Source organism: Bufo gargarizans, chromosome 9 (assembly GCF_014858855.1).
Source record: "Bufo gargarizans isolate SCDJY-AF-19 chromosome 9, ASM1485885v1, whole genome shotgun sequence".
NCBI lineage: Eukaryota > Metazoa > Chordata > Amphibia > Anura > Bufonidae > Bufo > Bufo gargarizans.
The window spans coordinates 166,264,266-166,279,742 of NC_058088.1; the positions used below are offsets into that span (position 1 = coordinate 166,264,266).

General features: G+C 45.3%; 1 protein-coding gene across 1 annotated transcript; it reads right to left on the bottom strand.

The window, feature by feature from the left end:
- Nucleotides 1-6,434: 6,434 nt before the first annotated feature.
- On the bottom strand, nt 6,435-15,058 carry LOC122919537 (60S ribosomal protein L35). The gene is made up of 4 exons (XM_044268611.1): nt 14,927-15,058; nt 11,775-11,911; nt 11,096-11,177; nt 6,435-6,621 (listed from the first exon to the last, which is right to left on the bottom strand). The coding sequence occupies exons 1-4, from the start codon at nt 14,927-14,929 to the stop codon at nt 6,472-6,474; spliced, it is 372 nt and encodes a 123-aa protein (XP_044124546.1). The 5' UTR covers nt 14,930-15,058; the 3' UTR covers nt 6,435-6,471.
- Nucleotides 15,059-15,477: the final 419 nt, after the last annotated feature.

The window sequence follows — 15,477 nt, forward strand, 5'->3', positions numbered from 1 at the left end:
AGAAACCAGCCACTGGAGATAAAGTGAGTTAATTGTAAAGTTGTTACATTTGCCTAGTTAACATAAAAAAAAAAAATAAAAATTACTCGGACAACCCCTTTAAATGTCGGTTCTGAACCCAAGGCAGAATCTTCTGCAGAGTCTTCAGAACCGCTGTCAATTCCTTTGCGTTGGAAGACATCTCCCAATATGCACTGCCCCAGGATCCCTGAAAAACTTTGTACAGAACAAAGCCCCCCCCCCCCCCCCCCACCCAGAGGGACTGGCATCTGTAGTGACTACTAAAGGGTTTACCACCTTCCATGGGACCCCCTGATCTAGATTCGCCCGTACCAACCACCATTCCAGGGACTGACGGGTCTTTCTGGAGATGAGGATCTTGCTGTCCAGCTCCTCCAGCCTCCCTGACCAAGACTGTAGAATCTCGCACTGGAGATCCCTGGAATGAGCCTGAGCCCACAGAACTGCCGGAATGCATGATGTTAAAGGTGCCCAGGATGAATATGGCTTTCCTGACTGAAACATAAGGGAATTTAATCAGATCTCGCACCACTGACCTTACTTTATCCACTTTGTCCAAGGTCAAAAAGGATCTCTGGGTGGTCAAATCCAACAATATCCCCAAGAACCTCTGCGACTGTAGTGGGATGGGATCATTATGGATTTCTCCATGTTAACGATCCAACTCAATGATTCCAGGATCTGAATTACTTCACTCGTCTGTGAAAGACAATTCTCCCTGGATGGAGCCACTATAAAAAAAAAAAAATCGTCCAGGTATGGGGCAAACAAGATGTCCGCCTCTCGTATGTGAGCAACCATCTCCGCCACTAGCTTGGTAAATATTCGGGGAGCCATAGAAATCCTGAAAGGAAGCACCTGGAACTGAAAGCGTCTTACTTTCCCCTTCTGATGCAGAGCCACTCTCAGAAATTTTTGATGACCAGCATAAAATCGGCAGATGGTGGTATGCATCTTTTATATCCAGCACTACCATAAAGCAATCCTTGTAAAGGAGATCTATTACAGATTTGAATGTCTCCATCTTGAACTTTCTGTATTTCAGAAAACCTTTTAGATTTATAATTGTCCTGTAATCCCAGTTTGGCTTTTTCACTAGAAAGAGATTAGAATAGTAACCCGAACCTTCTTTTCCAGGAGGGCAGGGAATAAGAACACCTTTTCTTAACAATGTATCCACCTCTCTTTCTAGTGCCCCTTGCGTTTTCCGACCTATTTCTGAAACTAAAAACTTTTCTGGTGGGGCAGAACGGAACTCCAACTTGAACCCTTCTTTTAGAGAGGTTAAAATCCAACTGCTGTTGGAAATTCTGGCCCAGGCGGGGAGGAAGTTTGACAGTCTTCCTCCCACCCTGGCGTCATTGTGCATTAACCTTCCTGGGGGCAGAGCCCTGACCCTTGAACAGGAAGCCCCTTGATTTAGAAGAGGAGAATTTCCACCTGTTATCCTTCCTTCCCGTGTTTCTATCTTTCACTGGGAAATCTTTTATTTTCACGAGAGGGATTATACTGTCCGCGGAACCCAGAGGGAAACCCCTTTTTTCTATCACCCGCTTTTTCCAATATGTCGTCTAATGTTGAGCCAAACAAATATTTTCCTTCCAAGGAATGTTACATAGGCGGTTCTTTGATGCCACATCTCCTGACCAATTTTTTTACCATAAAGCCCTACGTGCCCTAACAGCGTCTACAGAGGCGTCTGCGAAAAAGTCATCTGCTTTGGCAATAACTGGAATATTTTCCAATAATTGTTCTCTGGGAACTCTATCTTTAATCTGAGATTTGATAGGATAAGGGCTCTGGCTGTGCAAGTAGCGGCAATATTGGGCTTAAAAGGAGGCCCCTGCTGATTCCTATGTGCGTCTAATCTGCCTTCCTGTCCATGGGGTCTTTTAACTGACCTAAATCGTCAAAGGGAAGGGAGGAGGTACGAGATACTTTTGCAATGGGTACATCGATTTTTGGGGCCCGATCAGTTTTACTGATGACGGAATAAAGCTACGTTTGTCTGCATTTTTCTATTCATTAGAAATTAAGGAAGATACATTTTTATGAATGAAAAAAGTTGTTTTTTTCCCCCCTTCTAGACCTTCAAACATTACATCCTGAATGGAAAGAACCTCTTTTTGGTCTTCAATGTTCATGGTAGCGCTTACCGCTTTTAACAGCTGATCTGTATCATGAATAGGAAACAGGTGTTTACCACCCCTGTAGGGGGACAGGATGAATCTGAGCCCAGTTCCCCGCTCTCTAACAAAAATTCCTCCTCTTCTGAACTAGAAATATCTGAGTTCACTTGCATTTTTTCTTTTCCAGCATAGAGTTCTGTCCTAGGGGCTCTACACCAGAAAAGAACTGATCAGTTTTATCCCCATGCATTCTGACTGGAGAGCAATCCGTTCAGGATGCATCAGGATGTCTTCAGTTCAGTCTTTTTTTTCATAGGAATTTATTAGTGCTGATCCGGCATTCAAAATACCGGAATGCCGGATACATCCTTCCGGTCTGCGCATGCGCAGACCGGTAAAAATCAAAACGGATCAGATTGTCAGTATGACAAACTGACAGACAAATCCGTTCCTGCAATGCATTTTTAAGACTGATCAGTATCAGTTTGCATGCGTTTTGTCGGATCCGGCAGGCAGTTCCCGCGAAGGAACTGCCTGCCGGATTACTCTGCTGCAAGTGTGAAAGTAGCCTAAGCCGGCGGAGACTTATCTTGAGATCTTTGAGGGACCTTTTTGGATTTAATTGCGTTCCCCACTTCCTCTCTAACCTCTTCATGCATTTCATCATGGAAGGTGATTCTTCTGCAATTGTAGACTCAATACAAGGGCGACAAAACAGCTTAGTATAGGCGGGAGCCAGCTTCGCTTTACACAATCCATTCTTTATATTTTGTTTTAGAGGATGCCTTTAGGTTTATCCTGAAAAACAAATGTCATAAGCCTGTGTGCATAATACAGAACATGCCACCGTACATACCCTCCATCCATACCACTGGCGCAGGGGTAGACAGCTCCTTCTGGTCACTAGTAGTCTCCATGACCTTTCAACAGCCTGGATCCGGGCCTTCCTGTCAAGGATCCTCGGCTTTTAGCTGGTTCTGAATAAAAAAAAAAAAAAAAAAAAAAAAAAAAAAAAAAAAAAAAAAAAACTTACCGCACTCCCTGGCTGTAGGTGCGAAATCTCACTGGATTTTATGTCACGCGCTCGATGTGCATTACGCTCACGTGACTCACACGGCCGGTCTCTTTAACTTGATGTAGCCCTGTCCCCACAGATGCCCTCAATAGCAGGGGGGCCATTTCCTGACCGGCGTCTGTTCCTGCAACGTCAGCACAGGGGCAGGAGAAGAAAGGAATAAGCGGATGCACCATGCTTCCTGCTACCCGGTGAGTAACCAGCCGCTGGTTAAGGCAAATGTTTCACTGTAGAACCGCTCCTTGCATTTTCCAGGTGTGTGGAGCGGGGAACTCACCCGGCGCACACCCCCCAGCTGAAAAAAGTTCCATAGTTGCCCAGGGAGAAACTACTCCCCTCTATGGCACATACCTGTAGGATCCACTTCCTAGGACAGGAAACCACTGAGGAAGAGAGGCTCCTTTTTTCATACCTGTGGGTTTCCTTTCCTGGGAGGCAGACCCTCATGGTGCGGTCATGGATAAGGAAAATTAGGGCCTTGATAACCACCTCTTGGAACTGAAGGAAAGTTCCTGTGTGGCCTGCAGAATGAAATAGCACATAAGCATTGCACATTGCCAACTGTATGGCAAGCTCTTTGTACCGCACTTTCGTGTTGTGTGGCACTGTAGGGCTTCAGAAGATGATCTAAAAGATCCACCCCTTCCATGTGCTCGTTGTAGTCCAGGATACAAACTGGTTTTGGGCGGTAGTGGTTGTGGTACCACATACAGGAGCAGTGTGAATGGTGGTCAGTATAAGGACATCCCTCTTGTCCTTGTACCTAACCACCAGCATGTTCTCATTGCAGAGAGCCCTACTTACCCACACTCAGTGGTTGCCCTTCCATGGATCTAGGGAGGCCTCTCTGATTTTGCGCACTGTGCCACAGTACCCCTGGCCGATAGGAACATGCTGGTATAATAGTTATCCACATAGAGGTGGTAACACTTATCCAGCAGTGGGTGCAGTAAGTACCACACGATCTTCCCACTAATTCCTAGGATGGGGGGGGGCATTCTGTGGATTCTATCCAGTAGACTTTCCCTTCGTAAATGCGGAACTTGTGGGTGTACCCAGAGTTATTCTCACAAAGTTTGTAAATCTTTATGCCATACCTTGCTAGTTTGCTAGGCAGGTACTGGCGGAATCTAATCCGCCCTTTGAAAAGTGGTCAATGACAAGCCTAACTGAATAGACGGTCAAATGTTGGGTCGTTTTGGGGTGGGCACTGTGCATAGTCAGTGTAGGAATTTCCAAATTGACTCAAAACACTCCTGGGTCATGGTGTTACTGTAAGTTAGTCTGGTAGAAAATATATATTTTTTTTAACAAAGCCCATATGCAGCACAAGTCCCCAAAACATTATCTCTGCTGAACTTACTGGGGTCCAACCTAGGGGTCTAGCGTATGGCAATGTAGCATTCTGATCAATAAATTTGTTGGGCCACCATTAAATTTACAAAACCTTTAGAGAAGATTTTGGAAAAAATAAAATAAAAATCTAGTTCAGTGAAGCCCGTACTGTCTCTCTGTATTCCAGAACTGCCCTCAAAATCCAGAATTTGGGGCTGATAGTTGTCAGGGGGTGGGGTCCACTCTAGTGGGCTTCCTCCGCTACTACTACCCTGGGGCGCCATCTAGTGGGTCCCTCATCAGCGGATGATTATGAGTAGGTAGAGTAGTAGAGGAAAGTGGCATCCTCTTCTCCCTTCACTGGCAGACTCAGTATCGGAGGCAAGATAGGCATATGCCTCTTCAGGAGAGTAAAGTTGTTGGGATGGACGAGCCATTATTTATTTATTTTTTATTGGGGTGTGACGTGTGGAAACCTTTATTTCATGTGAAGGGGTGTGTAGGTTGTGTTTTCACATGTGAAAGGGCTGTAATAAATTAGAAATTCAATTTAGAAAAAAATTAAATAAAATTTGCTAAAAAGTCTTTCCTGCACAAAACAAATAAAAAACTTGCAGTGCAAACTGAGCAGACGTGATCAGTAATGGACATTGTGCATTGGTACAAAATTCTAAACTGACTGAAATTATGTATATCCATCTAACTACAGGTCTTTTTTCCACAAAGTAAAAAAATAAAAATAAATAAATATAAAATGCGCAGATTTAAATGAGCACCCTACAGATTTTGCATGCAAAAACTACTATAAAAGTTCACAATAGTGTTAAAAGTGAAAACACTGGATAGAGATCTATATTTCTGTTTGGCATCCCCCGCCAGCGCTGCTATTGGCTGGAACACTCCAGCCAATAGCAGCGCTATAGCTGCACAGGGAGAGGCAGAACCTCCCTGCATGCAGCCATTCTAGCTGGTGACTGCATGCTAAGAGGTTCTGTGGTGCACACCTGTCTGATCAGCACCTTGGGATTATTCTTTGCAGTTTTCTTTATATAATCCCCAAATGCTGATCAGACAGGTACGCACTGAACAGCACTTGGCAGTCAGAAAAAGTGGTGCAGAGCTGGAAAGTTGGGGAGGGCGGTTTAGGGATCTGGAACAGCTGCAAATGAGGAAAAAAAACCACAGTGCAGCAATTCCAGGTGGTGTTCTTTTAGCAGGAAAGTGTTAAAATCGCTGTGGTGTGCACCACAGAACCTCTTTGCAAGCAGTCACCAGCTAGAATGGCGGCATGCAGGGTGGTTCTGCCCTTTCCTGTGCAGCTATATAGCGCTGCCATTGGCTGGAGCGTTGTTCCAGCCAATAGCAGCACTGGCAGGGGACCCAAAACACTGGTGTACCCTGCCTCACCTCGGAGGTGACTGGTGCGGACCAGCTCAGCACCAGTCACATCCCCCTGACCTGCCCCGCAGCTGTATACAGCATCCGGCGGTGCGATGTGCCAGTCTTCATTGACTGGCCAATCACAGCGCTTGGAGCTGCAGGGGGGGTGGTGAAGCACCATGCTGCCCCTACCTGGCATGGCTGCCTCCCACTAAGATCAGCCATGGTGCCCAGATTGCCCCACAATCGTGCCACAGCGCCATACATGTACGCCGCTGTTCCTTAAGGGGTTAAAAATGTTCGCTGTTCCTTAAGGGGTTAAAAATGCTAACACATTTCACGTGTTTGGTTGAAGCAGACAAAAATAAATAGAAATGGAGGTCTATGGGCAAGACAGGTCTCTAGGGATGGCATTTTTCCAATAGGCTTGTCTATAGGAAATCATGTGTCCAGAAATGCTTGAAACTCCTAGTATATCAATACAGGCCACAAGATAAATTTACCAAACAGAATTTATTCAGTACATGAGCCTTATGCCTTAACAGCGAACTTGCGCACTGCGTACAAACGCTCTTTTTTCTGCCGTTTCTTGGTCCTCAGAGACTCTTCGTGCTTGTTCAGAAGGCGCCTCAGGGCCCTGGTCTTCTTTGGCCTCAGATCCAAAGGCTTGTACTTCTTGCCCTGTTGGAGAACACACTTGTTAAGGCTAGTAGCAATCTTAAAACCCTAAAACAGCCGGCAGCATCTAATAACCTCTAATATTACACTGCCTGTGTCATCTACTCCGCATGATGTAGGGGGTAATGGGCAGAGTACAACACGACACTGGTTTTCCAGATTAGGCAGCTTGCCCCAGCCATCATATACAAATAGCTCTATATGCACCACAGGACGCCAGGTCCCATCTGCAGCAATACCTCATGTATCTACCAGGAAGCAATGAGCTGCCTGGTGGAGGTCACTTTAGCAAGAACGTAGTCACACTGCAGCCACTTACACAGCCCAGTGTGAAATTCTGCATTTCTGAGAACACCATATGCATAACTAAATCAGTTATCCTATGAAATTAAAACGTTTTACTCACTTATCTGGAGGACTTTCTTGCCTTTCTAGGGGTAGGTAGCAGCTCACATGACAAGCACCCGCATCTCTCGGGATGCATTATGCATTTAAGTCAGCTCTCCTTAACACCCCCACGTATAGAAATAGTCCCTCACATAGTCCCTAGTCCTTCCCTGTCTAGAGAGATGAGAGCTGTATACTTCTGTGAATTTAGTAGTAGGGACGAATGACAGATGTCTGGGACGCTACACTGGCACTGAGCATGTTAACCACCTCTGAACACAGGCCAGACGGTGGACCCGAAGGAGAAACAGCAGGGGGCGCCAACAGATAAGAAAACTGCACATGCACAAAACCTTACAATATTTTTATTGCAATAATACTTCATTTGAAATGCTCTATGCATTACATAGAAATACTTTTTGTAGGATAACCCCTTCAAAGGAAAGGAGTCAACAACATTTTTTATCTGCCTTTATTTCCTCATTACAATTTTTTTTAAAATTTTGTTTTCTGAACATGATGGGGGCGGTCATCCTGCCTGAGCTGTTATTAACAGCATTTAGAAAGTATCAAGAAAATTGCTTTACAGCAGCCCCGTGGGCCATAGACCATGGACAGAAGGGGACCTCACTGACTTCTATGGAACAGTTTTCTAGGCTGCTCTGTGACCGATGCAAAGGTCATTATACAAGGAAAGAATAGAAAAACTTTGACAATCACTTTTGTGTATGGTGGATCCTGTCTTATCTATACACAGAGGTGATAACATTACAGGCAGGATTATAGCGACAGATAAGCAGATAACTACAATAAAGTGCTATGTACAGACCAAGAAGTGGTGCCTATTATCAATAATTATATTAACTTGGAAAAAATTGGGGGAAATTGCACATAAGTTGTAGCTCCTATCTTGATAAATACTATATTGCTCCTGTTTCTAATTCACACACATCACAATAGTAGGCAATGCACCCAGTCTGTGGGTATCGCACGGTGTGAGTAATCACTGGTGTCTCAACAGCAAACAGGCAACATATGGATGTATTCCTACACTTGTCAATACAGTCCATGTGCTTTTCAAACACTCTGTAGTTGATTAAAGAAATGTTCACAAAATTTCGCACACAAAAAAAATGAAACAATCGCATCGACAAATCGAAAAATCAATGTTGATGGTGTTCACAGGATGTGTGTTTAGAGTCAATACTGGTGACCCACATTCATGGGCTTACCTGCCCTTGTACCCGGCTGGTTTTTTGAGTTGTTTGTTGGATCCGGCTGCATGCCGGCGTCCCGGCTTCTGCTACGTCGGCGTCTCGATATTAAGTAAGTTACGTGGATTGTGTTTCCAGTGATGCTTGCTAGCAGGTTTAAGGCAGGTTATGCTAAGCGTCTATTTTCATATCCTCGAAGTCCTTTTAAATCACAGTGCACTGTTCGATCGATGTTCAAATCCTTGTGGGGTGAAGCATTTACCAGATGCGTTTTGGGGATAGCTCTCCCGTTCCTCAGTGGCAACACCCCTTGCAAGTGGATTGTGGGTTTTAATACCCTTTAATGGTCGTATGGAAAAAAAAAAAATGTGGATTCCTTGAATGTGGATTTTTTGCATATGTGATTGTTTAATCGATTTTCTGACATCTTATTGCTGTGAGTACCCATATTTGCTTATATGCTTTATAGTCAATGCGATTGTTGTTTTTCAAATATTTTTGTACATGCAGTTTTTGGTGCAATTGATGTGCGATTTTTCTTTTCTGATGAGTTTCTTTCCCTTTGGTGCGTTTTTTTCATATTTTTTGTATTTATCCATGCTGGGTTGACTTGTATGTAATATTTCTTTAAAAACACATTCCTAATCTCCGTTATACGCAAATTTTAGGGTCACCAGTATTGACTCCACATCCTGTGAACACTATCAACATTGATTTTTCAATTTGTCAATGCAATTGTTTCATGCGATTTTTTATGTGTATTTCAAATGATAATCCATACGAAAGTTTGTGCGAAATTTTGTGAACATTTCTTTAATAACCAACTACAGAGTGTTTGAAAAGCACATGGACTGTATTGACAAGTGGAGGAATACATCCATATGTTGCATGTTTGCTGTTGAGACACACCAGTGATTACTCAAAAATGGGCGCATTGCCCACTATTGTGATGTGTGTGAATTAGAAACCGGAGCAATATAGTATTTATCAAGATAGGAGCTACAACTTATGTGCAATAGCAGGTTTCTATATACCAGCAGAGCAGGCTATACATTAAAGAAACACTTTGGATATCTGTAACCCCCTGTGAACATTCACCAGTGGTAATATCCACACTAAGAACCTAACCAAGGGGATTGGGAATCGACTGTATTGCATTTTTATTTGTTAGTTTATACCACATGTGCATTTTATTGTATTATTTTAAAAGTATATACATAGTTATAATAAATTGTAAAAATTCCGTGTGGCTCCGTATGTAATAGTGTGCCAATATTCCATCAATAATTATATTACACTGGCAGATAATCTTGGAGATCATGGCTAACAAGTGTTTGAATGAATGCTCATTAGCGATGATCTGCCCGTGTAAGGCTAGGTCTACACAACGACATTTGTCACACGACAACTTTTATAATGACAAGTCTATGATGTTGCATGATGGATTTTTCTGCGACTGTCGCGTCGCATGTCACAGTGCGACAACATAGACTATAATTATGAAAATTGTCATGCGACAAATGTTGCAGTGTAGTTGTGCTCTGTCAGGCAACAAATGTTGCAGTGTAGACCTAGCCTTATACTGCCACAGATTATCAGGCAATTGGAATCTTTCAACAGGTTTAAAAAAAAAAAATCATTGTTTGCTGGCGGCACATGTGCTGTCTAACCACGATCTGCTGCCGGCAAACAATGATTTAGTATTGGGACAAGTGATGGCATTAACTATCACTTGTGTAATAGCAGCGCTCCCCTCCGCTATGGTTCAGGAGACTGGCGGAAAGGAACGCTTCCCTCTTGACAATCGCCTGTGTGATCTGCCAATGTAATAAGCTTTAGCAGCCCCATGGAAAAACTGCAGGAATTTATGTTTTTTTGTCTAAATATAGACAAAAAAAAAATTAAACAATAGGTCCTTTTCCCTTTAAGCAACTGTTTTCTCTACAAGATCAGTTATAATTGAGAGATTCTGGAGCATTCACATGCAATGCTAGCTTACCTTAAGACTCAAGGACTGCTTTAAGACAGGAGCTACAGTCCAGGGATCAGCAACCTTTGGCACCCCAGCTGCTGTGAAACTACAACAGAAAGGAAAACAGGATTCTGGGAGTTGGAGTTCCAGTTCAGCTGGAGTGCCGGAGGAAGCCGATCTCTGACCTAAACTGACATCTTATGTGATGAAGAAGCAAACAGAAAATTCTCATCACCTTCATGTGAATGGGGTCGTTTCTGCAGTAAGCCCATGGACTTTTTCAAGACTCATTCAGATGAATGGGTTAGTCACGCATTTCTGCAACACCCTAAGTGATGCACGAGAGTTGCAAGGACAGTACAAACTGTTTTAGGCTAAAGCCAAGAGTGGATACAAACAAACTATATAAAAAGGTAGGTTTCATATACAGCAGATTCAGCAGTGTCCCATTCACTAGAATGGGGTTGTAGAAATCCACTTACATACTGCAGAACCAACCCTAATCACATGAACGGAACACATTTTCTGTCATATTTCTGCAACAAACCTGCCAGTCATTCCTCGGTACATCCCTTTCTTATGCTCTCCTGTATAAATCCAGCCTAACGCATGGTTACGCTCATTGCTGGGGAGAAAAGAGTATTAGACAGGTCTTATTCCCACCAACAATTGGGGATAACCGGCCTGCTAACTTACATGTCAGCCTTCCAGCTGATTCTACCAGAAGAGGGGTGTACAGAGAAGAGCGCCTCATGGGGGCAGCACAGAGACCATACATGCACTACTCTACCAATCCCGAGACATCAGACCTGGCACCTTAGAGGAGCAATGGTGGGAAAAAAACGAAAACTGCAAAATACTGACATCTCTGTATCAGGCACATAAACCAGCTCCAAATACTCACTTTGTAAAACTTCCTCAAGTTTTCTTTCTGTGTCTGATTGATCACAGTCAGGACTCTGGCGATGGATTTGCGGACAACACGGCTGCAGAGAAACAGAAACAAAAAATAAAATCCAACTGACGAGGACAGTACAAGACGCTGCGAAAGTGGCGGCTGCAGTGTTGGGGCTCATACACTTGTTCCACCTGCGCTTGAAAATGCAGACCCATTCAACTTTAACGGGTCTGTGATCTGTCCACACTGTAAACAAAAAATATATATGATATAATTTTTTTTTGTTTTTTGCATTGCGGCGGAACAGACTGAAATGCCTCAAACACTTTCATGGCATTCTACTCCGTATCTTCTGGATTGTGGACCCATTTAAGAAAACGGGTCCGCATCTGTGATACTGTGCACACACGGCCGGTGCCTGTATGCTGCAGATTCGCTGTTTGCGTCATGATAACGGATAGTCGTATGACAGCTCTGCTGTTCTCTTGAGAGGCCGAGATAAAGATGTCCACAGAAGAGCACTGCAGTGATTAGTTACTACAGGGGGCCTCTGGTCACAGTGATGGTCTGAGGAAGTAAAGGGAGGCCGTTTGCTGTGCTAAAAGTCCAAACAAAGGAGGACAGCACACCTACAAGGCCTATTCCATGGTGACCATTCCTGCAGCGGCGGGCGGAGTATACTCACATCTTTGACAGCTTAGAAGCGGCTCCTCCTGTCACCTTGGCCACCCTCAGCTGAGACAGCTCAACTTTGAGGTCATCCAGCTGCTTCAGCAGCTCTTCCTTCTTCTTACCGCGCAAGTCTCGGGCCTTGATCTTTGCCTGTTAGGAGTAAGAGAGCAGATCAGTCTTCCCTTTTAGATTACACACCAAACTGATTCTACAGATATCTTCCAGTTCAAGAGCGATGGAACGGTCTGACCCACTATAGTCGGTGCACGGCCCTAGTGAATCCCTTCTGCCGTAGGATGCGTACATCCAGGTATACTAAGGAAAGGACAGTATGCAACGTTTTCATGGGTGGCGACTCCAGTTCATGGATCGGCACATACTTGGCAGTTCCATTAGTCACAGGGTATCACTTGACACCAGAGTCTGGAGAAAGCCTAACCCTTTATGATACTTGCCCACCTATACTGCAGAACAGACATTCACTGACCACTCACTGGTCAGGAACGTCATTTTCTGTATTATTTAGCTATGGAGGAAGTGTCACTTCAATGGCGGAGAGATACGAACTTTGGACCTTGTCTATATCGCGAAGTATGAATTTTATCCAATATCTATGGCCTGGATCATAGTCCTTACTAAGGGTAGGCATTAAACGGAACCGGCAGAGAACAACTTGCCGGAGTTCACCGGATCTGGCTTAGCTGTTCCCCGCCGGACCCCCTTGATTGTAAAGGGATCTGGACGCTTTCCAGCATAAGTGCCGCCTATCAGATGGACAAAAATCACTGCATGCAATGGTTTGTCTGAAAGCCGGCATTTTGCTGGAAAGCAGACTGATCGCAATACAGTGAATGGAGGCCGGTGGTGAACGGCAGTCCCTGGTAAACTCTGGGAGGCTATCCTCTACAAGATCAGGGATGCTCAACCTCCGGCCCTCCAGCTGTTGTAAAACTACAACTCCCACCGTGCCCTGCTATAGGCCGATAGCTGTAGTTAGTGTGGGCATGCTGGGAGTTGTCGTTTTGCAACAGCCGGAGAGCCTCAGGTTGGCCATCCCTGAACTAAATCATGTCTGCACCATCACAAATATCCACTCAGTGGTAGTTTTAAAGGGGTTGTGTAGCCTGGAAGCAAACAACCCCAGCGCACCTAATGTGTGACCCAAAATTCAAAGGCCACTTACCCATCTGTGGTCCTGCTGAGTTACACTGCGTGCCCGTTCCTGGGCTCCTCCTGTATCCACAGGACTAGGAAGTGGCTTAATCCCGTGAATAATGCCTAGCGGTCAGGCAGATGTGATCGCCAAGATCTATGACTGGCCCAACTGTCACAGAACCAAGTCACTTCCTGGTCCTGGGGACCCAAAATGTCTGAGAATGGGACAGTAACGCAGACCGGGTTGTTTTTTATGGGGCACACAAGATGCACTGGGGTTACCAGCTCCTAGGCCAGCAGATGCCAATGGTCGTCTTTATACTTAAAAGGGTTTTCCAGCATTTTAATACTGATGACAGGTCCTCAGTGTCTGATCAGTGGGAGCCTGATGCCCCGGACCTCCACCGATCAGCTGTTCGAGAAGGCAGCGGTGTATGCTCCCGTGATGGCCGCTGCCTTCTCCCTGCTTACCAAGCACTGTACCGTCAATGTAGAAGCGCCTGTGCTTGGTCCTAGGTCACATGACCGATGAACGTGACATCACATGACCTGGAAACAGCAGAGAGAAGGCCACGCTGCTCACAGGAGCTCCGATGCCTTCTCAAACAGCTGAACAGTAGGAGTCCCAGGCATCGGACCCCCACCAGACACCGAAGACCTAGGTCATCAGTAAAAAATAACTGATCAGTGGGAGTCCAACCAATCCCAGGAACGAGGGTCCTGTGCCCCTGTCCTATTGGAGCTTCAGGCCCAGGATGCACCATACATTCTCTATGGCAGTGATCCTCCGGTCAGGTTTTCAGGATTTCCTTAGTTTTCAGCAGGTGAGATAATGACCATCAGTAGAGATGAGCGAACTTCTGTTTTAAGTTCGGCGTCTAAAGTTCGGCTTCCGGTTAGCGGAGAATCCCGATCTGGATCCGGATATGGATTCCGACTTCTGTTGTGGTCCGTGGTAGCGGAATCAATAATCGGCCATTATTGATTCCGCTACCACGGACCACAACGGAAGTCGGAATCCATATCCGGATTCTCCGCTAACCGGAAGCCGAACTTTAGACGCCGAACTTAAAACAGAAGTTCGCTCATCTCTAACCATCAGGACTTGGGCTAGGTCTACACGACGACTTGTCGCACGGCACTTTTTATAATGAGTCTATGGTGTCGTACGGCGACGTGAAAGTCACAAAAAAAAATCCATTAGAAATGGATTTTTCTGCGACTGTCGCAGCATATCGCACTGCGACACCATAGACTATTATAAAAATTGTTACACAACATTGGTGGGACAAGATGTCGCAGTGTAGTTGTGCCCTATCTGCCGCGCGACACACGTGGTCGTGTAGACCTAGCCTTACCACAGGTATTTATTCTGTGGGATATCCTCAAAGCATGACCAGTAGGTGCCCCCTGAGGGCTGGAGCTGAGGAACACTGCTGTATGGGACACAGTCTCCTACATGGTGCCACTAGGGCCTAGTAAAACATCAGAACAAGCAGGGAGCTGCCTCCACACCACCGATAACCAAGGTCTGCCCCACCGATGGCCCCTCCACACTGCTGTGGAACAGGAGGAGGCCCACTGCTCTCACCTGGAGATGCTGGCTAGTGGTCACCAATGGGATTACCGACAGGAAGCCCAGGAACACGGCTGCCCATAGGATGGCTACATTATACGGACATGTGACACACAAGCCGGGATTCTCTGCACCGGCAGGGACTTTAAATGTACTGCGCCTTTAAGAGGCCTCAAGGACAGAAAGTGACCGAAAGCAGGACGCGACCATCATACGGGTCCTGCTGCACAGGCCGGCCATACCACTACAGTACCGGGAGGGGGGAGATTACTACAACACATTCATCCGCCCAGCCGCTTCCCGCACTGAGACACTACAGCCCTGCACACATTCCCCACACTCTGCTTTACGCGACCCGCAAACGTAAACCGTCAACACAAAGCCCAAAAGGGAGGATGCCACCGGATTACGCCGGACAGCTAGTCCCAGCTCACCATTATCGCCGCTGGCTGCCAGAGGAAAGGGAGGGCTCAGCAGGCAGAGGAGTACTTCCGGGTACTGGGTGGCTCCACTGCGTTCATGTGTAGGGGGAGGACGTTGTCAATGTAATGGTTCAGTCCGTTCAGTCAGAGCGCAGTGCGCATGTCACAAATTTTATAGCAATGTGCGCTTTTTGTTAATTAGAGAAAATGGCCACAAAAAAACAATGACGTTCATTTCAAAAGTATATAGACAGACAGGCTATTGAGCCAGGACCTAGATAAACATAACGGGGGAGATTTATCAAGGGAAACCTGGCTTAGTTGCCCATAGCAACCAATCAGAGATCCATTGGAAAATGAAAGGTGGAATCTGATTGGTTGTTATGGGCAATTAAACCCTTATAAATGTTTTAATAAATCTTCCCCAGAGTAATGTAATTAATGAGTAATATTGTCAGGTTTTTTTTTATATTGAAAAACTACAAAGCTGACACCTCTGGAACAAACAGAGCATGATGGGAGTTCCCCTTATTGCACCATGCTGTAAACCTAATGCGAACACT

Coding starts and splice junctions, on each gene's coding strand:
- LOC122919537 (XM_044268611.1), bottom strand. Junction 11,178..11,774: donor GCTTCTAAGCTGTCAAAGAT/GTGAGTATACTC, acceptor GTTTCTCTGCAG/CCGTGTTGTCCGCAAATCCA. Junction 6,622..11,095: donor ACTTGAGGAAGTTTTACAAA/GTGAGTATTTGG, acceptor GTTCTCCAACAG/GGCAAGAAGTACAAGCCTTT.